General features: G+C 33.2%; 1 protein-coding gene across 6 annotated transcripts in view; it reads left to right on the top strand.

Moving 5' to 3' along the window:
* osbpl8 (oxysterol binding protein-like 8) overlaps positions 1 to 24,340 on the top strand; it is a 72,878-nt gene extending 48,538 nt beyond the window's left edge. For 4 of the 6 annotated variants that reach the window (XM_042721617.1, XM_042721615.1, XM_042721618.1 and 1 more), the window contains 20 exons: positions 5,519 to 5,589; positions 7,049 to 7,129; positions 7,247 to 7,348; positions 7,729 to 7,932; positions 8,925 to 9,009; positions 9,096 to 9,255; positions 10,398 to 10,623; positions 10,876 to 11,060; positions 12,213 to 12,294; positions 12,379 to 12,477; positions 12,558 to 12,654; positions 12,734 to 12,832; positions 14,444 to 14,541; positions 14,735 to 14,824; positions 15,061 to 15,197; positions 16,246 to 16,431; positions 19,053 to 19,140; positions 20,656 to 20,758; positions 20,825 to 20,930; positions 22,269 to 24,340. In XM_042721617.1, coding sequence (XP_042577551.1) covers positions 5,519 to 5,589; positions 7,049 to 7,129; positions 7,247 to 7,348; positions 7,729 to 7,932; positions 8,925 to 9,009; positions 9,096 to 9,255; positions 10,398 to 10,623; positions 10,876 to 11,060; positions 12,213 to 12,294; positions 12,379 to 12,477; positions 12,558 to 12,654; positions 12,734 to 12,832; positions 14,444 to 14,541; positions 14,735 to 14,824; positions 15,061 to 15,197; positions 16,246 to 16,431; positions 19,053 to 19,140; positions 20,656 to 20,758; positions 20,825 to 20,930; positions 22,269 to 22,401 — 2,432 coding nt within the window. In that variant the 3' untranslated portion in view covers positions 22,402 to 24,340. Of the gene's footprint in view, positions 1 to 5,518; positions 5,590 to 7,048; positions 7,130 to 7,246; positions 7,349 to 7,728; positions 7,933 to 8,924; positions 9,010 to 9,095; positions 9,256 to 10,397; positions 10,624 to 10,875; positions 11,061 to 12,212; positions 12,295 to 12,378; positions 12,478 to 12,557; positions 12,655 to 12,733; positions 12,833 to 14,443; positions 14,542 to 14,734; positions 14,825 to 15,060; positions 15,198 to 16,245; positions 16,432 to 19,052; positions 19,141 to 20,655; positions 20,765 to 20,824; positions 20,931 to 22,268 lie in introns of those variants that run through there. The other 2 variants (XM_042721616.1, XM_042721619.1) reach the window with 2 other exon arrangements.
* The last annotated feature ends 378 nt before the right edge of the window (positions 24,341 to 24,718 follow it).

Below are 24,718 nucleotides of genomic sequence, written 5' to 3'. Positions count from 1 at the left end.
CTACATAACCAATAAACAATTTTGTTTAATGAAGTTCAATTAAGTGGAAAGAAGCATATGTCATTGCTAAACCTCAAAGTCCCAAAAAAATACAATAATTATTTATTCTGTTTTTTGGGGTAGTTGTTATACCCTGTGTTAACAAAGTCAGTAGGTTTCAGTCCAATGTGATGACATTAACAAGCTTTTTGAAGAAATGAAAATCCTCTCCGGGTCAAAATGACCCGAACACAGCGGTTTAAGTCTGTAGAATCACTCACATGTGGCACGTCTGTCATATGAAGTGTTAAACAGATAGTTTGTCAGTGTTTCTAGACGATGCTCTTCAGATGGACTGAAGTTGGTGAGGGCGACCGGGTGGAATTACACCCGTCTCTGCTGGTTTGTCGTAGTCAAGGACGCTGCAGGAGTGTGGAAATATCCCACACGTCACCGTCTCACCGCAGACAAACACAGATACATGCGTTCATCCTCAATACTTTCATGTGTTTAAAGGGTTCAGGCTTCATGTCGGGGTCCTGATCTCCCCGTCAGGGTTGTTTTGTTTGCATTACTCAGATATAATGCAGACATACAGGAGTCAGAGTCAGTGATAGTTTTATCTTGGAGCTTGGACTCTCTGTCTGTCCGTCTGTAGGCACGTGTGCTGAATGTTTGATAAGCAGGTGAATGTCTGCAGTGCTGCTGTCTGACAGAGATCTGGCAGTGCTTTTCAGTCCCAGGCAATATTTAGTTTTAGATTTTCTATGTATATCCAGTTCAAGCTCTCTCTCTCTCTCTCTCTCTCTCTCTCTCTCTCTCTCTCTCTCTCTCTGGCTAATGATCAGTCTGTCTGTGAGCTCCTGCTTTATGTGTGGATTATTACTCACCCAGCATCATTATTAAACACACACACACACACACACACACACACACACACACACACACACACAGAGATGTCTCCTTTCGCTCCTCATGGAGTGAGCCGTTGTATTGCTGTGTTCAGATGATCTAGACTCTAGATGTGTTAGAGGATGTCAGTCTAATATGCAGAAAATCCCAGTATGCAGAGACATATATATAGATAGACAGATAGCTCCTATGTTTGGGTTCAGTAATTTTACTCTAATGTATAAGTGCTTTTCTATGCAATTAAAGTGAAATAACTGAACATAAATATAGGAGTCTGATAAAAATGGTCATTCTAGAAGAAAATTTCAGACGGCATCTGAACTCTTCATATATAGATGCATGTATTTGTATCTATAGATGTATATATTTATATCTGACTGATAATTTAAAAATATTGTGTAATTCTAATAGTATTATTATTATTCGTAGTAATAACATTACATTTTCATAATGTAATCATGTTTTTGTTTAACGATTTTAATATTATAATATATTTATTTATTATAAACCAAATATTTTTGTCAATGAAAACACAACAATAATAAATGTATTATACAACAACTAAAAAAAAAACATTGTTAATGTTATTATTAAATATTCATAACACAAGTTTATTTTTTTGAAGTCTAATGTTTTTTTTAAATTGCTATATTTTTAATTTAATGAAATAATTGTCTTATTATTATTATTATTATAAATAATTACAACTAACTAATATGAATATCATTATATTAAATATTGAAAGTATAAAAATTGTTTTGGTAGTCTAATGATTTTTATAGTCATTTGAAAAAGTGTAATAAAACTAATTATTGATCCGTTCTTCATATCTGTTATCAGAACAATTACAAATAATTTGCTCTGGTAAAAAAAAATATATTTTAGACGTCCATCAGAAGTGCAGTTCTGCATTTTTAAATGCTTTGTAAATGTATTGAGTTTCAGAGATGTGTTTTATGAATAAATCTAAAATGACAGGAAGGAGGAATTTAAAGGTCGCTCTTGCTTATTGTTTTTTTTTTTAAGGACAGTCTTGAAGTCAGAGACTAGATATCCAGTGACTGAATAATTACTCTTAAAGTGTGTGTGTGTGTGTGATTTTTAGTTAGTTGTTTATTTTTTTTGGTTCCAGTCAGATTGTGAAGTGAATCTACTTCCTGACACACTTGAGCCTGTTGTTAAATGAAAGCGTGGTTAATGCAGATTTATGCGGCGCAGAATAGGTCGCTAATATGCTAATAGACGAGTTATGTTGATGCTCCCATCTGGTTGAGGACGTGTGGATTTTTCTGCGTATGATTAACATGTTGAAGAGCTCTTGAAGTGGCTTGTTTTTCTGAGATGAACACAATGCTTGGCCCGGTTTGTGGAGGAGAAACGGGAAACAATAGACTTGATTACATGATCGATGGGTCGTCATTTACATCCGCAGTTCGCTTGATCCAATAACATCAGGTGAGACTGTAATGCTATGATCTTGAGACTTAATGAAGACGTTTGAAAACAGTCCCATTCTGTCAGTAAAAGGCACAGTTTTCCTTTATTAAAGCCTCTTACGTGACTCATACAGTAGGAAAGAGTCGCCTGCTGTTATTAAACTGGGCTGAAAGTCTTAAGTTGTCAGTGGGTGTTGCTTTGAGATCATCTGTACAATAAATTACGTCTGAAAAATTATAAACTTTTTAGCAGATGTACTAAAACATAAATTGCTGTAAAATTTACTTTAAAGCAATTTTAGCTCAGAAATTGCTAGTGGATTTCAATTTAATTTTCACTTTAAAGTAAACGGCCCTAAATAATATTTACTTATAAAACATACTCCAACTTTGTTATATTTGCATCTTCGGAAAAATTTTTTTACAGCATAGGCGCATTTAAAATGTTGCAATCTTTCTCTTCAGAGGAAAACACACTGATGTTTTTACATATTCTGCAGGGGCGTATGCACAGTTGTTTTCAATAAAACCGCTTTCTGGACCGAGAATGTCTTTATATAACAAATAGCACTTTATAAAAAGGTTTGTGATTCATCCCGCCCATCTTAGAAAAGTCAAAATGTCAGTAGACCAACATAGAGAACTGCATTTATTAAGCTGCTTTACGGGGTCTTAAATCAAGAATCAAGACAATGAGTCTGTGGAGTAGAGATGTTATATAAAGTGACAGTTGTCTGAGAATCTCACTAGTCTTGACAGAGTGACATTGACGGATCGTCCTGAGCCTTGTCTAACGAAACTCTTAGTTTTTTGCTAATGATGAAGTGTTCTACTTTCCTCAAGGCCTTAGATATGAGACACGTCCGTTCTCCCATCACCATCACAACTCAGTGAGTTATTAAAACACATAAAACACATATACTTGAAATAGACACAAACTGGAAAAAGTATAAAACTAGATATATTTCAGCTAGTTGCCAAGGCAACATTTCTCATTTTCGTTTAGTCTAATTTGAAGAACAAAATTACTAAAACTGACCTAAAATGATGCGGTTTTTAGCAGAGAAATCTTTTAAGGACTTATTTTGTAAGATGAACACAGAAAAACTTATACAGTTTTACCGCAAGTACACAATTGTTTTTATAATGTTTAATCTGCCATGTAAAATGGCAATACGTTTTAACACAACCAACTAAAACCTGACTTAAAACTTTATAAAAACTATATAGACTTATTTTTAATAAATAAATAAATAAATAAGAAATATCAAACACAACCAAATTACTAAAAATTTAACTAAAGTTAATACAATAAAAACAAAAACTAATTCAAAATAGAAAGAAAAAAATATATAATAGTATACTAAAATAACATTGCCACACACACTTGTGCACTAAGTAGTAAAAAACTCTAGAACACATCAGTTCTAGCCCAATTAATGCACATTGAATATATAAATTTATATAGTGTGTGTGTGTGTGTGTGTATGTGTGTGTGAGAGAGTGTGTGTGTGATTGTGCGAGTGTGCACGTGTGCATGAGTGTGTGCGTGTGTGTGTGTGTGTGTGTGTGTGTGTGTGTGTGTGTGTGTGCGCGTGTGTGTGTGTGTGTGTGTGTGTGTGTGTGTGTTTTTTTTTTGTGTTTTTTTTTTTTTTTTTTTGTGCGTGTGTGTGTGTTTGTGTGTGTGTGTGTGTGTGTGTGTGTGTGTGTGTGTGTGTGTGTGTGTGTGTGTGTGTGTGTGTGTGTTTTCCTCCAGCTGCTGTGAATCTCTGACTCACGGCACTCAGATGTGTTGATACAGCCGTCACACAGATATTTTCTCAGGGTCGCGGGACTGAAATAATCCCAGATTCTGCTCCATCTGAAATCAGCCTCGACTCTGAATGCAGCTCTGGGATCAGATTTTATCCCTGAATGCAGATTTAGTTTTTACGATACAGGTTTTCTGGTGACAGACCAGAGTTGATGAATATGGAGCAGGTGTAGCTGTTAAAAAAGTGTCTCTGAAAGTACCACTACTTACCAAACAAAATATATTGTTGTTATTTTTATGTATTTATTTTTGTTTTGTTTCTTTGTTTTTGCTGGTAAAGATAATATTGTTAAATTATTGTATATGTTTATGTTTATATACAGTACAGACCAAAAGTTTGGAAACATTACTATTTTTAATGTTTTTGAAAGAAGTTTCTTCTGCTCATCAAGCCTGCATTTATTTGATCAAAATACAGAAAAAACAGTAATATTTGTGAAATATTATTACAACTTAAAATAATTGTTTTTAAATTTATTATACTTTAAATTATCATTTATTTCTGTGATGCAAAGCTGAATTTTTAGGATCATTATCACATGATCCTTTAGAAATCATTCTAATATGATGATTCATTATCAAAGTTGGAAACAGTTCTGCTGCTTAATATTTTTTCAGAACATGTGATACTTTTTTAGGATACTTTGATGAATAAAAAGTAAAATAAAAAAGAAGCTATGTTTTTAAAATATAAATATTTTGTAATAACAATATACACTATTGGTCAGTAATTTGGGGTCAGTAATTTTTTTTTCTTTCTTTTTTTTTTCAATAAAATCAATACTTTTATTCAGCAAGGATGTGTTAAATTGATAACAAGTGATAGTAAAAGAAAATATATTATTAGAATATATATTATTAGAATTTTTTTTTTTTTTTTTTTGAATAAATGCAGTTCTTTTTAACCTTTTATTCATCAATATATGAGACAGCAGAACTGTTTCCAACACTCATAATAAATCAGAATATTAGAATGATTTCTAAATGCTCATGTGATAGACTGGATGTTACATGTGACACTGAAGGCTGGAGTAATGATGCTGAAAATTCAGCTTTGCATCACAGGAATAAATTATTTTTTTAAAAGTATAATTTCAAATAGAAAACTTATTATTTTAAGTTGTAATAATATATCACAATATTACAGTTTTTTTTTTTTCTGTATTTTTTGATCAAATAAATGCAGGCTTGATGAGCAGAGGAGACTTCTTTCAAAAACATTAAAAATAGTAATGTTTCCAAACTTTTGGTCTGTACTGTATATATTATATTTTTTTATATATATTTAGGGTTGTTTTGGTGTAGAGTTTTTATTTTTATATTTTTCTGATTATGATAATTATCGTTGTAGTTGAATCATAATGTCTTGTTTTTGCAGGTTTTGATCGTGGCAAAGAGGAAATCCTGCCTCTGAAAGAAGACTCCTCACACTCCATATCCAAGAGCAAGGTAAACTCACACTCCTGTTTATCCTCCCTACCCATGATCCTCTGGGGCTGGAATTGGATCGATACGAGTCTCCAGGTTGTCCAGCAGTCATCAGCCTGTGTTTATTAATTATACATAGTCAAGAGCGTCGCAGGGGGGTGAGTGCGGATTAGGAGTGCCTCAGAAATAACCCAGTTAGCATCCCACACTCGTTAATGTGATCAAATGCATCGCAGCATTGATATGGCTAGTCTGTGCCAGATAAAGCCGGATTCGTGATCGCACATAAACGCTAAATCCCAGTCTGTCTGTCACCAAGTCTCATTGCGTCACAGGTTTGCGTGAGTCACTCTGGGGGTTTTTGGACATCGTAGACGTGCCGTTAATCCAGACAGACCATTAGAAGAAGCACTCGAAATCCAGAATAAATCCCAAATCACAGAGCCGTCAAACACAAGCGTCAGACGCTTTCAGAAGGCTAATTAACCCACCTTCACATAGAGATATTTCACTTTATCGTATTTGGATTTGTGAGTGTGGTTGGGGTTAAATTTAAAAGTTAAGAAGTTCATGGAAGCCTGGAAGGTGAACTGAGAAAATGTTCAGACTGTAAATGCTTCTTGTTAGTTATGACTGTATTTTAACTGTATATATACAGTATATACTGTACTATAACATGTCTGCATCATTTCTATTAATTGTTAATTCAGTTTTACTAAAAGTAAAAAATGATAAATATTGTGGCTGAATATAGCTGAAATTTTTTTTTTAATAAATATATAGTATTAATAATGTTTAATATTTAATTGAATTATTATATAGATTTTTTTCTTTAATTTAATATGTGTATATCTGTAATAAAAGTTAATGTTTATTTTATTTCAAGTAACAGAAATGTATTTTTTGTTCTGGTTTTAATTTTATTTTCAGTTTTAACATTAATAACCCTGATGTATGTATGTATGTACATTTTATTTATTTATTTGTTTATTAACTTAAAGTTTTAGTAATTTTGTTGTTTTGTCATTTATATTAGTGTTTTTTTAAATATGTCTACATTGTTTTTTATTAATTTTTAATTCAGTTTTATGAAAACTAAAAAGGAATTTAAAAATGTTTTAGTTGAATGCTAATAATGTTTAATATTTTATTCTATTTCAGGTAATGTTTATTTTTTGTTAAATTCATATATTTATTTTATTTCAGGTAATGTTTAATTTATACACACACACACACCATTTAATATTTGTACAATATAAAATAACTTTTCTGTGTGAATATTTTTAATCAATTAATTTTTTATCTATTTATTTATTTATTTTTATTTTTTTGTGTATGTGTGTGTGTGTGTGTATGTATAAATAATTTATGTATATGTATGGATTAAGCCGCTTTAATTTAGCCCAACCTAAGGCATAGCTCATAATATCATAATGTGCATGATGCTGAGTGTATTACTAACTCTTATGTTGGTTTGCAGTCAGAAACCAAGCTCTATAATGGCTCAGATAAAGACGTCTCGGCGTCTGGAAACAAACTTACTAAGAAGGAATCACTCAAGGTACAGCCACACTCATTAATTGATCAATGCATGCTTTCAGTGCATCTCTTATAAATGCATTCTGATTACTAAAGATAATAACTAATAATGTGACGTTGTGCATGCATGTCGGTTCAGGTGCAAAAGAAGAACTACAGAGAAGAGAAGAAACGCGCCACTAAAGAGCTGCTCAGCACCATCACTGATCCGTCTGTCATCGTCATGGCCGACTGGCTCAAGGTTTGCCATTAAATACAGAACACACTTTTTTATGGTGCAAAATCTTGTTTTAATAATGCATGCTTTATAATGCATGTCCATTTAATGCATAAATGGTCTCAAAATTGTATATATATTTTATATTCTGTTGTAGTGCATCCAGAGCTGACCGATGCATTAAGTTTTGGTAGTAAATCCAAAGAGACGAAAGCATGATTAAAAAGTGAACAGCGCTTGTCAGTCTTTCTGTCGCTGTAGGGGTAAACAGCTCGTGCTAATAATCACAGTAATACTCACATTGATGATAACATGTGAAAAAAGAGCTGCAGGGTCTGGAGGAAAGGAGGTTAAATCGATCTTAGCTTTCGATCAGCCCTCATGAGTCGCTCTTTCTCTTTCAGATCCGAGGCACGCTGAAGAGCTGGACCAAGCTGTGGTGTGTGCTGAAGCCAGGAGTCCTGCTCATCTATAAAACCAATAAGAACGGCCAGTGGGTCGGGACTGTCCTGCTCAACGCCTGCGAGCTCATCGAGAGACCCTCCAAGAAGGACGGCTTCTGCTTCAAGCTCTTCCACCCGCTAGAACAGTCCATCTGGGCCGTCAAGGTACAGAGAAAACTCAGCGGGAAAACTTAATATTTGGCCGAGATACAACTATTTGAAAATCTGGAATCTGAGGGTGCGTGAAAATATAATTTATGTGATGAGAAAATTTAATTTTGTTTTGTTAAAGTTTATTTTCTTTGCATTTTATTTTTATGTTTTGTTTTGTTTTATGTAGGAAATGTACAAAATATTTTCATGGAACATGATCTTTATTTAATATCCTAATGATTTTTGAAATAAAAGAAAAATCAATAATTCTGACCCATACATGTATTTTTGGCTGTTGCTACAAATATACCCCAGAGACTTCAGACTGGTTTTGTGCTCCAGGGTCACATATTATGTGTATATTTAATACATAATAAAAATGTAAACATTAATATTGAATATAATATAAAAAATAAAATAGAAATATAAAACATTAAATATTTTTAAGGATTCTATTAAAAGAATTGAATAAAATGTTTAAATATATATGTATATTTTAATATTAGTATTTTATTATTGAAACTTTTAAAATGTTTTTATGCTTTTAATATAATTTTATATGAAAATTTTTTATTATAATAAAAAAAAATGTAATTTTTTTATATTTAATTTTTATATTAAAATGTTTTTATTATAATATATTATGATTTGTTTTTAGAAAAAAAAATATTTACAGGATTCTTCAGAAAGAATTTAATAATTTATTTATTTATGGAATCTTTGGAACATTATAAATGTCTTTAGTGTCACTTTTGATCAATTTAATTCATCCTCACTGAATAAAATTATTAATTTATTTATTAAAACATATATTAAACTGTGTGTATTAAATAAAATTAAATAAATATATATTTTTAAATAAAATAATAATAATAATAATAATAAAAAAAAAAAGATAAGAGTATGTACAATATGGGCTTTTTAATATTCATCAAGTTTTTAATATTAATTGTATTCGTTTTTATGTGTGGTTGAAGTGTTGATGATGTTTATGTTTGTTTCAGGGTCCTAAAGGAGAAGCCGTGGGCTCCATCACTCAGCCGTTACCCAGCAGCCACCTGATCTTCAGAGCAGCTTCAGAATCAGACGGTGAGACACGAACACACAGACTCACAGAAGGAGCGCTGTATGTTACTGCAGCAGCAGTCTTTATAAACCCGGTGTCCTGTGTGCAGGCCGCTGTTGGATGGACGCTCTTGAACTGGCTCTGAAATGCTCGAGTTTGCTGAAGCGAACGATGATCCGAGAGGGCAAAGAGGAGACGACGCAGACCGCAGAGCACTCGCACATCAACTTCTACAGTCTGCTGAGGGCACACAACATGCAGGGCTTTCAGTGAGACGCACACTTTAACACAGCCAGCTGTCATCTTACTGGCTCTCTAGATTAATATTTTATTCAGCGCTGATAGAAAGTGACACTCGCGTATTCATTTTTAATGTTGGACGTTCAGCAGCGGAGTGCCTTGACTTTCACTTTAAATCTTAAGTGAGAGTTCAGTCGTGGCTAAGACCGTAGTTCTTTGTATTTTATGGCATGTGACCAATATTAGAAATGACTTTGTTTAAATGCAGATTTAAAATAAAGTGCATTAACGTCCACTTTTGCGGCAAAATTGATTCCGGAAGTGTTTTTTTCCCATTTATTTTCCCATAGAGATTAAAAAAAAAAAAACATCTTCATAAACATTATAAACCATGAACCAAACCAGGCAGCTACGAGTTTAATCACAACATTACAAACTTTGATTTCAAGCAGAAATTATTTGAAAAAAAAAAATATATATTATATATATATATATATATATATTGTGTTCCCTGCAAGCTGTTTTGATGCCTAGACTCTCTAATTGGTGGAATTTCCTGTACAGCATCATGGGTAATGTAGTTTTTCACCAGGAATTCAGGTCTTAAATGTGATTTTAAAAATAAGTTGAAATAATGCGATCAGGTGGTTTAAAAAAAAAAAAAAGCATATAGCGTTACAAATCATTTCATTAAAAATCAATCTTCCAGAGATTTTATATTTATATAAGTATATTTATTTATGTCAATATATATATATATATAGCGTTCTATATATATATATATATATATTATATTGGAATTTTATATTTATATAAATATATTTATTAATGTAAATATATATACATTTTCTATTTATATATTTATTTTTAATTGTAAAATAATAATAATAGTTAAGAATTAAAAATGAAGTTAACCAAACATGGTAAAATCACTGTAACGAAATAAATTAAAACATTATAATTTATTGTTATTTATTTAAAATAAGAATAATTCACAATTTGTCCACATAAAGCTCTGAGAGTAAAAGCACATTTGTTTTATTACATGAGCTGACTGTTTCACTCTGTGTGCACATATTGACTGAAACTGAAGTAGTTAAAGCATCACTGGTCATCGATTAATGCAAGTCCTGTGTTTGCATACTAACTCAGAGTTTGCGTGATCCGTCAGGTTTAACGACAGCGACCAGTTTAAGGATCCGGACCTGTACTCGGATAAGTCGGACCGTGAGAACGAGCAGGAGCAGGAGGAGTGGGACAACGAGGTGATGGAGAAAAGTGAAGAGAGCGACAGCGACACGTCAGAGCGACAGGACGACTCGTACCTCGACCTGGATCCCAACGAGGCGCTGCGGGAAACGTCGTACATCGAGCAGAGCCACGAGGAGCTGGGAGAGGTGCGTGAGCGACGCTGTGCCTCATCTAGAAACACTGTCAATTATGACATTATCATCATGAATTATTGAGGTCCTCACATGTGTTTAGCTGGAGTGGAGTGTTATTGACGCACACATGCTAACACAGTATTCAGACAGATATTTTTACAGCAGACAGCTGGGAGATGAACAGTAAGTCTGTGGTGGATATGACACAATCTGTTCATTCAAGCTGAGTGTGTGTGTGTGTGTGTGTGTGTGTGTGTGTTTCAGGCAGGCGAAGAGTCTCAAACAGAAACGGTATCAGAGGAGAATAAATCTCTGATCTGGACTCTCCTGAAGCAGGTTCGGCCCGGCATGGACCTGTCCAAAGTGGTGCTGCCCACCTTCATCCTGGAACCACGGTCCTTCCTGGACAAACTGTCCGATTACTACTATCACGCTGACTTCCTGTCCGAGTAAGAGAGTAACACACAGACGCTCCGCTCAGAGTATTCAGATGCTCCTCTATATTCACAGATAACCAAACGAAAACTAATAGATAATCACGATTGAGAATAAAGCTGAAAAACATTTTAGATGAAAATCTTACAATAGAAAACAAAATGAAAATTAGAAATTACAAAAAAATTCAATTGAAGTACTAGTATTAGTAAAACTGAAAAAAAAAAATTAGCTTAATATAAATTCTAAAATGACCAAAATAAAAATGACAAAAGAACATAAAATTGTTAAAACAAACTAAAAATGAAAATTTAAAAGTAAAAGCGAACTACTATAATAGTATATAAATAATTAATAAAATGACTTTCGAAAGCAGCATACATGGAATTGCTTTCTATCTAGTGTTCCAAATTAGTCTCTTATTAGGGATAATAAATTGTGTAAAAAACATAATAGATAAAAATAATAAAATGATTGAAAAATTATTTTATTTTTGGTTTATTATGGTAAACCATGTATATTTAGTTTATTTGTTTTTGGTTTATTATTTATGGTTAATTTATTTAAATTTAGTTCATTTATTTTAATTATTTATATGTAATTGATATTAAAATAATTTTAGCATAGTTATGGATTAAAAATGAAGTGGACCAAACATGGTAAAATCACACTAAATAATGTTAAATTAAATAAACTACATTTCTAATAATAATAAACAATAATAAAAATAATTTAAACTCACTAACTCACAAAAATAAACAATTTTTCCACATATAGTTTTCAATGTAAAGGCAAAAAAAAATGTCAAAGCAAATGTTATTTTGGTATTGTTGAAATGCTATTATAGTTTTTTGTAGTATTTATTTGTAGTAATGTTTTCATATTCATTTTAGTTCAAGGTTTATTGATTTTGTTGTTTGCCTTTTTAATGTCTAAATAATATTATAATTCATTTTAATTTATTTAGTTTTAGTAATTTTAGCACCAAACAAAAATGTGATTTTATTTTTTTTTTCCACTTTGTTTTATTTTAAGAAACGGAAATGTTTTTTTTTTATGGTTTTAGTGTTAGTTTACAATAATAACCCTGGTAAGGCATCAAATCAGATTTTCAGTCATTTTATTACAATAACTTTACTGTAATTGTGTTTTGTTGAACTCATCAGAGCGGCGGTGGAGGAAAACGCTTATAACCGAATGAAGAAAGTGGTCAAATGGTACATTTCTGGGTTCTACAAGAAGCCAAAGGTGAAGACACATTCACTAACAGCGCTTCAGACATCTGGAATCTGTCGTTTTCCGTCATATTTCCATCGTTTTTGTCACTGACAGGGCTTGAAGAAACCGTACAACCCCATAATTGGAGAAACATTTCGCTGTTTGTGGCTCCACACCAAGACCAACAGCAAAACCTTCTACATCGCAGAGCAGGTCAAGCAGCAAAGTCCACTTTAATTCAGATCAGTTTCTACTGAGCTTCACACCAACACAACGTGTCTGTCCTCCTCCAGATATCCCATCATCCTCCGGTTTCAGCCTTTTACGTCAGCAACAGGAAGGATGGCTTTTGTCTCAGCGGCAGCATCCTGGCCAAGTCCAAGTTTTACGGTAAGAAGATACGTTGATAAATCACGTCATTTTGTGCAACACGCGTGTCTGATTGCGAGTTCGTTGGCGTGTTTCTCAGGAAACTCTCTGTCGGCCATCTTGGACGGTGAAGCCAGGCTGTCATTTCTGAACAGAGGAGAGGATTACGTGATGAACATGCCCTACGCACACTGCAAAGGTCTGTCTACACACACACACACTCTGTATCTGAATACAGCGCTCATACTGCACCACTGACACCTGTGCCCTTCTGTAGGGACACATCTAGGTATGTTTACATGTCGAGTAACTCGTTTGCACTCGTTTAGATACGTGTGCAGAATACAGTCTAGAGTTTTACATTTAGTTAATATATGAGAGTTTGGTAACACTTTATCTTTCAATAATAACAATATAAACATTATTGCATTATGTAACACTTAACAGATGATTAGATCATGTGCATTTAAATTGATAAATAAATTGATAAACAAATATTATTTTTAGCATATATATATATATATATATATATATATATATATATATATATATATATATATATATATTTATACATATATAATATATATTATTGTAAGTAATTGTAATGTAATTATATTTAGAATGTTATAAAGAAATTATATTATAAAATAAATGAAATATATAAATTAAATTAGATTTGAAATTTAAATGTGTTTTATTACAAGTGTGTGTACATATATAAATATATGTATATATCTATATATACACACATATGTATGTATATGTGTTGCACATTTAATACGTGCACTGTTTTATATAATGAATATTTATAAATATTTATATAACATCTATATAATTCAGAACTAAAAATTATTTTTATGATTTCTTTAAATATATATATATATATATATATGTATGTGTACTGTGTTTAAATACACACACATACAGTATATATATTTTTAAAATATTTACATTTTTATATTTATATTATTATATTTTATGTTGTATATAAAGATATTTCATATAAAAACATAACAAATTTTTCTTTAATATATACATGCATGTGTATTTATATATATATATATATATAATAAATAAGTAAACAGTACACACACATATATTATGTAAACAAAAACCTTTATTTTGGATGTGATTAATCCTGATTAATCATTTGACAGCACTAATATTTATAATTAGTAATACAATTGTTACTACTAATTAGTAACTGAAACATATTTATATTTATAATTTTTATATATTATTGTTTTGAATTATATGTGTTTTCTTATTAAGTACTAAGATAATTATTTATTTATTATTATTATTATATATCCTATATTTACAAATATAAAAATATGTAATTATATAAATATTTAGGAATATATTTCATAATTATAACTAACATTTGAATGACACATTTAATTAAATATATATTAAGAATTATTAATAGTAATTATTATAATATATAGAAATAAATGTATAATTGTTAAAGTGTGTGTATGTATATACACACACACATATATATATAATTAAAATACATATTTAATAGTTTTTTCTCCATCTGTTAATCTTGTTAATGTCTTATTGTTAATATGAAGTGTTACCAAAGACCCATCTCTTGAAGACTAAGGTCTAGTTTAGAGAGTGTCGTGTTTTTCCGTCTGTCTGTCCAGTGATTTGTGCGTTATTGTAAGACAATTTTATAAGAGAGCAAGTGAAAATAAAATAACTCTTGCACACACACATACAAGTGTATTCACTAACAGTCAGATACACCACAGATTAACACACATGCTCTGTGTGTGTGTGTGTGTGTGTGTGTGTGTGTCAGGGATCCTGTACGGGACGATGACTCTGGAGTTGGGCGGTCAGGTGTCCATCGCCTGTGAGAAGACGGGCTACAGCGCTCAGCTGGAGTTCAGACTCAAGGTGTGTGTGTTTATACGCGCGTTTTCAAGCTTTTGTGACATTTAGAAGAACAGTGGGGCGCAGACAGAAAGGCCACACACATCACATCCATATCAAACCAACTGCCACACCAATAACGGCACAACATCCACAAATGAGCGATGCTTGGTGTGACTGGATTCAGTGGCGTGACTGATATTTCTCTGTCCATCAGCCGTTCCTCGGCAGCAGTGATAGCGTGAATCAGATCAGCGGGAAGATCAAGCTCGGGAAGGAGGTGCTGGCGACACTTGAGGGGCACTGGGTGAGTATAACAGTCAGAAACCAGACCCTCTGCACATAAAAATCACTAGAAATCAGCGGTAGATGTTACACAGAAATCCGAAAATGTGTTTGGTCACCTTACATGTCAATCAAATCGTCTAAGTGGGCGGGTCTTAGTGACCAATCTGGCCATGCAAGACTATTTTTAAGCAGATCTAATTGTATTTGGACCTGACTTTTAGAGGTCAGATGTCATTGTGTGTGTGTGTTGTACAGGACAGTGAAGTCTTCATCAATGATAAGAAGACGGGTGAGATGGAGACGTTCTGGAACCCGACGCCGGAGCTGAGACAGAACCGTCTGATCCGCTGCACCGTCCCTCCTGAAGAACAGAGCGAGTTTGAGTCCGAGAGGTAACCATACTCTTCACCTCGTTTACACAGTGCAGAAAACCTCAAATGTCATGGGAATTGGGCCATTTTTTATGAATAAATCAAAAGTAGGGCTGTGTAATAAACCAAATGGTGAAATGGACTTGTGTCTGTGAATATTAATCCACAAAAAGACTATTAAACTGCAAAAATACTACTACTAAAAATAATTATAATATTATTCAAACTTATTTTTTTCATTTATGCTTTAATTAAAAAAATAATAATTTGAGAAAAAAAAATTATTAATTAAATTATTAATGGTTTTATGCATTCAGTTTTTATTACATTTGAATTAAATCAAAAATCCAGGAAAAAATAATACGGACAACACAGAATCTCTGAATACATTTCATAGGGCCCTATTATTGTCAAAGTTTTAATAAATTATTAAATTATTTGAAATCACTTTGATTTTTGATTATTAATATTTTATTAAACCATTAAAATGGTTTAATAAAATCCAGAAAAATAAAAAGGAAGACACAGAGTTGGGGAAAAATTAAATCAATTAGATGTGCTTTTTAAATACGAACGTTTCATATAACCCTTAAAAAGCAATCTAGAAATATGATTTTATTTTTTTTTAAAATATAATTAAACTGTAATTCTGAAAAATGAAAACAGAAAACAATGGAATAGAAATGGAAATCCAGAAACATTAAACATTTAAAAAAACAAAATGCTAAAAAATGATTTTAATATTTTTTAATGATTAAATCTTTAATTGTTGTTTTAAATTAATAAATGTATTATTATCTAATTACATCAAAAATGGACTCCAGAAAAAAATAAAACTGAAAAAAGGTATCGTGAAAATGTATTTTATGTTTAAAAAAAATAAGTTTAAATCAAATCTACTAAAACTAAAACAGATTAAAAAAATTATTTAAAAAAACTGAAACAGAATTTGAAAAAACGAAGGGATTTAATAGGTCTCTGCGTGATCACTAACGCTCAGGAACATGAGAAATAAAACCTAATTAGGAAAATGAACACATTTTCGTAAGTGTTTCCGTGTCATCTTCAGACTGTGGCAACATGTGACACGGGCCATCAATAACAAGGACCAGACGGAGGCGACCAATGAGAAGTTCATCCTGGAGGAGGCTCAGAGGAAGGCGGCACGCGAGCGCAAGGCCAAGTGTGAGGAGTGGATGCCCGCTCTGTTCGAGCAGGACCCGGCCACCGGAGAGTGGCATTACCGCTACGCAGAGTAAGTCACAGCTGCCTGCTCGTTTCACAATACTCCGTCTGCAGAGCGTATGCAGTCTGTGTGCAGCTGTTTGCCACAAACACAACCTTTTTGACCCTGGAGCACAAAAGCAGTCATAAGTAGCTCAGGGATATTTGTAGCAATAGCCAACAATACATTGTATGGGTTAAAATTAGCAATTTTTCTTTTATGCCAAAAATCATTTAGTAAATGAATATACACTCCTGAACAAAATCTTAAGACCAGGGGATGCATCACAAGTTTTTACACATTTCGCACTAGTGGATCATAACCGGGTTGTAAGTGGTGCTTCAAAATGCCAAAGAAGAAACAGGAGCAAGAGACAAAAAATAGAGAGTAGGCAATTTATTGAAAACTGCATATAAAGTTTCAACAGGCTGTTCATCAGCTGATCAAAAGTTTAAGACCATAGCCATAAAAAGGTAAAATCTGCACAAAAAATATGGCTTTCCTGTCATTGTTCTTCAAGCAGTCATACTGTCAAGATCTCCTGATAGCAAAGGCAAAAAAGCTTTCTCTCTTTGAACGTGGCAGGATTGTTGACCTGCACAAACAAGGTCTCACACAACGTGCCATCGCTGCCGAGGTTGGACGCAGTAAGACAGTCATTTTACATTTCTTAAAAAATCCTGAGAGTTATGGGACAAAAAAAAGTCAAGTGGTAGACCCAAAAAGATTTCACCTGCACTGAGCCGCAAGATCCAACGGGTCCTTGAAGACACAGGTCGATCCTCGACCCAAATTAAGGCCCTTACTGATGCTGACTGCAGCCCAATAACGATAAGACGTCATCATGCTAGAAAGGGCTTCAAGAACAAAAAACATCTTCAAAGGCCACGTCTCGTCCCACGACACAAACTTGCCTGTTTGGAATTTGCAAGGGAGCACCAAACATGGGACATTGAAAGGTGAAAGAAAGTTTTATTCTCTGACGAGAAAAAATTTAACCTGGATGGTCCTGATGACTTCCAACGTTACTGGCATGACAAGGAGATCCCACCTGAGATGTTTTCTATGCGGCACAGTGGAGGAGGCTCCATCATGATCTGGTAGGTTTTTTTTTCCTTCAATGGCAAAATGGAGCTTCAGGTTCTGCAGGGCCGTCAAACGGCGACTGGCTATGTGGATCTGTTGCAGCGGGCATCCCTCTTGACCGAGGGCCCCAGTCTGTGCGGTAATGACTGGGTCTTTCAACAGGACAACACTGCAATTCACAACGCCCTCCTGACGAAGGACTTTTTCCCAAGAGAATAACGTTGCAGTTTTGGACCATCCGGCGTGTTCCCCTGATCTAAATCCCATTGAGAACATTGGGGATAGAGGCAAAGGAAGTTTATAAAAAACGGACCGTCAGTTCCAGACCGTGGATGCCCTTCGTGAAGCCATCTTCACCACATGGAGCAACATTCCCCCAGCCTCCTGGAAACAGTCGCATCAAGCATGCCACAAACGAGTGTTTGAAGTGATCAACAAGAACAGTGGGGCTACTCACTACTGAGTCCTTTTTTGACACTTTTAGTTCTGTTATGAGTTTATTTTTGGGATATGGTCTTAAACTTTTGATCAGTCTGATGAACAGCCTGTTTGACTTTAAATGCAGTTTTCAATAAATTGCCTACTCTCTATTTTTTGTCTCTTGCTCCTGGCCTTCTTTTGGCATTTTGGAGCCACCACTTACAACCCGGTTTTATGATCAACTAGTGCGAAATGTGTAAAACTTGCGATGCATCCCATGGTCTTAAGATTTTGTTCAGGAGTGTATTTAGTAAATTTCCTACCATAAATATATCAAAACTTAATTTTTGATTAGTAATTTGCATTGCCAACAACTTCATTTGGACAACTTTAAAGGTGATTTTCTCAGTATTTAAATTTTTTGCACCCTCGGATTCCAGATTTTCAACCATACATCAATGGAAAGCTTATTTATATATGATGTATAAATCTCAATTTCACAAAATTCACCCTTATGACTGGTTTTGTGGTCCATGGTCACATTTATCCATTATTTCAATTTAAAATCCAAACGTTGTTACTGAAAATACTTCTTCAGCATTGTGATTCTGTTTTTACACCGTACAGAAATACACTCTTTCATAGCTTCGTTCACGTTTAAGTGCAATATCTATAAGCAATGTTTTATTCAATGCGCTTTACTTCCATTTATATATGAAGTTGCTCAAGCAAGTGTCAAAAAAACCCCCCAAAAAACAAATTGATATTTAAAGTGTGAATAAAGTCTACTTTACTTTTGTTTAGAATTAGTTGTATTTTCAAAAAATGTTAAATTAAAACTTGCCACTGACACAAACAGTCACATGTTCGTGTCTTTTCTTTTGCATTTAAATCTTCAATAAAAGCAATTCTGCGGTTCATTCATAACTTTGTTTTTCTTGTTTTTAAACCTAGCCAAAAAAACAAATGTGTTGACTGTGAAACATAGTAGGCTTTATTTACTTTTAATAATCTGTTAACATGGGTGCGGGGAAAAAAAATGCACCGCAGATGGAGTATGTGTGAAATAGGCTTAACACCTGCTGCCCCCTGCTGGACAGGAAGTGCATTGTTTACTGTGAGGACGGTGTGTTTCTGTGTCCTAGCACTCGTCCGTGGGATCCGCTCAACGATCTGATTCAGTTCGAGAAAGACGGCTGTATTCAGACCAAAGTGCGGCACAGGACGCCTATGGTACGTTCAGCCAGTGTAGTTAGTCTCAGTACCCAGTCCAACGGAGGGACCCATGGAGGCAGGTATGTAAAAAAAGCCAGGACAATGTGACCCCAATACCCCTTCTTTGTCCTTTCATCCACCGGCCCCTCTTGCGTTCTACTTCAACCACCCAATTCACCTGTCTTGCACTGCATAACACAATCATCTGCCGAAACCTGACCTGGTCAATGACCCTGTATCGTTTTCTCTGCTTTGTGTCTTTATCATTTGACGGTGACCAAAGCATCCCCCCCCCGTGTGTCACATTCTTTGTTTCGTGACAAACCTAAAAGTCAACCAATCGGCTGCTGCAAACTAGGATCCTGAACAATTGTTTGGAATCTTTGTACATGACCGCTGGACGTTTTCAGCATTTTTAGTGGCTGGTTTTTGGCTTTTTTACTTTTTCTTTGTGTTGTTTTTAGTTTTTGTGTTTTTTTTTTGTTTTTTTTTTTTTTTTGTGGTTTTTGTCTTTTGTGGTTGAATTTTGGATGTATGTTTTTGTGATTTTGTTTTTTGGAAGAATCTTTGTATTTGGAAACGCTGCTTTATTTACAATATTTTTTGTGTTATTCTGAAAGATTTAAATAAATTATGAATTATATTTGCCTTTCAATAACAAATGTAAAAAATAAATTTTTTGTATTTGGTTTATTTGCTTTATTTTTAGTGGTATTCTGAAAATTAATGCGTAAACAAAATTAAATGTGCATCTTAAACATGAAATAACTACTGTAATGCAAAATGCAATATTGTAGTTTTTAAATAATTACATAAAATCATTAAAAAATCAATAAAAATATCTTATATAAAAAGCATTAAAAAATGTCAATTAAATATATTAAATAATAAAAATGGAAATTAAATATGCAGTTAAAAAATGTAAACATTGTAATTGTTAGGATTTAGATTTTGATTTTAAATTTAAATAAATATATAAAGTTTATATAAATTAGTGGATATTAAATTTGCTTGTGATATAACAAATTTAAAAATAAATAAATATTAATTTGAATATTAATTTTTTGAATTAATTGTTATAAAATAAATAGCAAATAAAAATAATTTGAAATTATTTTTTTTGTTTTTTATATAAATAAATGTAATAACAGAAATAACAAAAAAAATATTTGTTTTTTATTTAAATAATTTGGTATTAAATTTGCAATTTAGATGAAAACATAGCTAGTGACAAAAATATACAAGAGGAAAAACTGCTCAATAATCCCATTATTATAGGGATAATAGTATCTTTTTTAACCCAATATACAGCTCCATGGCCAGTATTTCATATCTATGTAATAGTATCTTTTTTAACCCAATATACAGCTCCATGGCCAGTGGCAGATGTGAAAAAAAGTTCATTTTGGACCCTGTTTGAAGCCTTTCAAAATGCCTGCGAAACACATACACAATTCAGACTGTCTTAACAATAACACAAAGACCGAAACATGTGAACGTCCTGCTCTTGTCTGCGTGTGTGTGTTCGATCAGGTGACGGGACCAAAGCGGAAACATAAGAGTGACAAACCTAAAAGTCCAGAAAGTGGCTGCTCGTCTCCGGAGCCGGACCGCCAGGACTCTTCAGGCAGCGAGAGTACGTCAAACACACACATACACGTGCCAGTAACACTCCACAAGCTCATCGTGATCTTTCATTCAGGGCACAAGAGCAAACACAGCAGCCGCCTCAGAAAGAAAGGAACAGACCTGAGTGAAATCCAAAGTGCCATTGAGTCGATCAGACAAACCCAGGAAGACATCAACAGGTGAAACACTCAATGAATGTATTGTTTTCAGGGATGTAATGATATTATCAATACCCTGATAGTCTTGATATTATCGTGAGCACATGACAATATGAAACGATAGGTCTTCTGGGCAAAAAGTGTAGTTTTTAAAATACATTAACTTCTTATTGCTACATAAAAGGTCTTTAAAGTTGTGTTTTGGGCTATTATGCTTTGGCATCTGTGTTGTTTTTTGTGATTTTATGCTTTGGTATGGTTTCAAAATTAACGTCTATAAATTGTGAGCGTTTTATGGATTCGAAATCACGTCATCAAGTCTGCGCGTTTAAAAGCGAAATGTTTGACAGAATACCACAAAAGTTTTTTTAGTTAAGCTCATGGGTTGGAGCTCTTAATTTTGCTCTCTTAAAGTGCATTAGATATAATAATCTAACTTTAAAATGTACACAATTCAATTTTTTTCCTATCCTCCATTTGTCTTTTTTTAAATATCATGATAAATAAAATTTCGTGGACTTCGTATCGCAATATTATCGTATTTTGAGATTTTGATTTCATTGCATCCCTGATTTTTGTATCAAAAATGTATCAATAAATACTTGAAAAAGGACAATATTTTGTTTTATCGCGATAAATACCATTTCGTGGACTTCGTATCGCAATATTATCGTATTTTGAGATTTTGATTTCATTGCATCCCTGATTTTTGTATCAAAAATGTATCAATAAATACTTGAAAAAGGACAATATTAACTTTGTTTTGTTTTTTGTTTTATCGCGATATTTAGTGTTTTTTGTATTTCGTTTTTAAATGTATTTTGAGATTTTGATTTCATTGCATCCCTGATTTTTATATCAAAAATGTATCAATAAATACTTGAAAAAGGACAATATTAACTTTGTTTTATTTTATCGTGATAAATACCATTTCGTGGACTTCGTATCGCAATATTATCGTATTTTGAGATTTTGATTTCATTGCATCCCTGATTTTTATATCAAAAATGTATCAATAAATACTTGAAAAAGGACAATATTAACTTTGTTTTGTTTTATCGCGATAAATACCATTTCGTGGACTTCGTATCGCAATATTATCGTATTTTGAGATTTTGATTTCATTGCATCCCTGATTTTTATATCAAAAATGTATCAATAAATACTTGAAAAAGGACAAAATTAACTTTGTTTTATTTTATCGTGATAAATACCATTTCGTGGACTTCGTATCGCAATATTATTGTATTTTGAGATTTTGATTTCATTGCATCCCTGATTTTTATATCAAAAATGTATCAATAAATACTTGAAAAAGGACAATATTAACTTTGTTTTGTCTGGTCACGGGGCGTCCAGGAGCGTCAACGCTTTGAGGAGTCGAGTGGCGAGTCAGTCGTCGACAGAAAGCTCATTCCTGACACACAGAGACGTGGCCATCATCCTCTTCCTCATCTTCCTCCAGGTCCTTCTCAACTTCATCTTTAAGTAACGGTCGAGAATGACCCAGAAACCTCACTCCATCCCTTCAGTCGATATCAACGGTTTCGTTTTTTATGGATTTGTTGCAATCGCTGCGAAAGGACGGCCAATATTTGACTGAAGTGCATCGTGGGATGTTTTAAAAATGACTGTTTACTTTTATTCTTCACAAAGAGAAGATCTCAGCAGCCTCGTAACCATTTAGGCCATTGTTTTAATTGATTTTAATGACATTTTTACCCTTCACCAGCGCCCCCTGCTGTGGCGGAGGACGTAAGTTGATTACAAACTAAATATTATAAAATCTAGGTCAACTTTCCCTACCTAAAATGATGAAAAATATATTTTAAAAAAACCCTTTGGTTTGTATTTGTTTAATTTTTATGAATTCGTTTTTGCGATTGTTGCAAAAGGACGGCCAATATGGGGCTGAAGTGCATTGTGGGATGTTTTAGAAATGACTGTTTACTTTTATTCTTCAAAACAGGGAATCTCATCAGCCTCTTAACCATTTAAACCGTTGTTTTATGTATTTGTATCCTCCATCAGCGCCCCCTGCTGTAGCGGAGGACACCTGACGATATACAAACGGATTATTATCAAATCTGAGTCATTTTTCCCCCTTAAAATTAGGAAAAATATGTATTTTACCGAACAAAAAACCTGTTCTACATATTTTACATTGTGATGATATTTTCATGACACACATGAAGCACATTTCACCCCAGATTCTCATGACTAAAGTGCAAAAAAAAAACTTTCTCATTACTGTTATCCAAAAAAACACGATGAATTTGTATTAGTATTTGTACGTAATAGTATTTATTGTACTGCCTAATTGAAATACAGTTTTCCCGACACGTTACAGTAATGAGAATATGGAAATGCTGTCCTAAAACGAAAATATTTTGACTTCTTTCACATATTTAAGAAACACAACCTGGACATTTTTCCCCCAAGTTTCACTCACACGTAAAACTTAAAAGGGTTCAATATTTCTGATGTTACTTGTATTTTATGACTATTTTATTAAACGAATGAAGGATGTTGGAGTTGAGGTCAAATTTTGTATTATTTAAAACTCTTTCCGGGAACAATTTCACTATGAATCTTGATTCGAACAGCACAGTATGTGGATCCTGCATTTCATACGTGTTTGAAGGTAATAATGTGTAATTTATTTGAACGATGCCGAAGCGTGTACAGTATAGCGAGCGTCACATTTAATATTACTCCGAGGAAGGCGTAGATGTAGGCGTAGTAAACCTGTAGCAGGAAATACGTACTTTTGTAGTTGCTTGACTCTGGTCTGCCACTGTTACATCAGACTAGATGTACGATTAACGAGCCAAATAGTCTGAGAGTAGATTAGTGTGTAAACGTCACTTCTGTATAAAGTTAAGAAACTAATTCCTTTTGTACTTCTAGAGAAACGCCGTCACCCATAGCCTACGTGTCTTTGTTCTGCGAGCGTTCGTTCGCTCACACAGCGTCCAATCAGATGTTTGAATGTGCTCACGTCGACAGTAACTACTTTAAAAACCACGTGCCTTTCTGAGCGGGTCTTGCAGCCGGAGTTTGAGGGATTTTGAGCCTGACTGTTGCATTCCTACCATGCTTTGTCTTTCTTTCTCACTTGGAGTGAATGTGCCATATTCAGACGTTTTCGATTCGTCCCGGAGCTCGACGCTGCCATAGAGCTGCGTGTCTTTAGCCATGCGTCTGCCTCCGAACCAGGGATCAAACTCCTCATGCATCGCGTTCAGTGTTCGTCTTCATGCTTCATGCTTTTTAAAGCGTTTTTACTTTGTTGGTTTTGTTTTTGTTTTCGGATTATTTCCTGCAGTTGTCTCTTTGTACAGATGATGCTTTATTTGTAATACAGAAATAACTTCCTGTAAGTTTGTTGTCACCTGTGACATATCACCAAATAAATGAAGAAGACCGAACTCCTGCTTCTCCTTTCTTTGCACGTGTCAGTATTTATTTATGTTATTGTAGCAGGGTTATTCTAGTAATGACTTTTTAATTTAGTTTTATTTTTATGTTTTTAATTTTTTTTTTTTTAGTTTCTTTTTTTTTTTTTTTTTGTTTTTTGTTTATTGTTTTTTTTTTTTTTTTTTTTTTTTTGTTTTTTTTTTTTTTACTTTTTTTTTTATTTTTTTTTTATTTAATTTTATTGTTATTTTGGTTACTTTAAGGCTTATGAATTTAAATTTTATTTATTTTTTATTTTCAGTTTATTCCTTTTGTTAATAATTTTTTCAGAGTATTATTTTATTTTGTTTATTTTTTATTTCACTTTTATTATTATTAATAATAATTTT

This window comes from Cyprinus carpio, chromosome B4 (genome assembly GCF_018340385.1).
Source record: "Cyprinus carpio isolate SPL01 chromosome B4, ASM1834038v1, whole genome shotgun sequence".
In the NCBI taxonomy this organism is placed as follows: Eukaryota; Metazoa; Chordata; class Actinopteri; order Cypriniformes; family Cyprinidae; genus Cyprinus; species Cyprinus carpio.
Note: the sequence above shows the minus strand (reverse complement) of the source record. Positions and strands in the feature narration are given on the sequence as shown.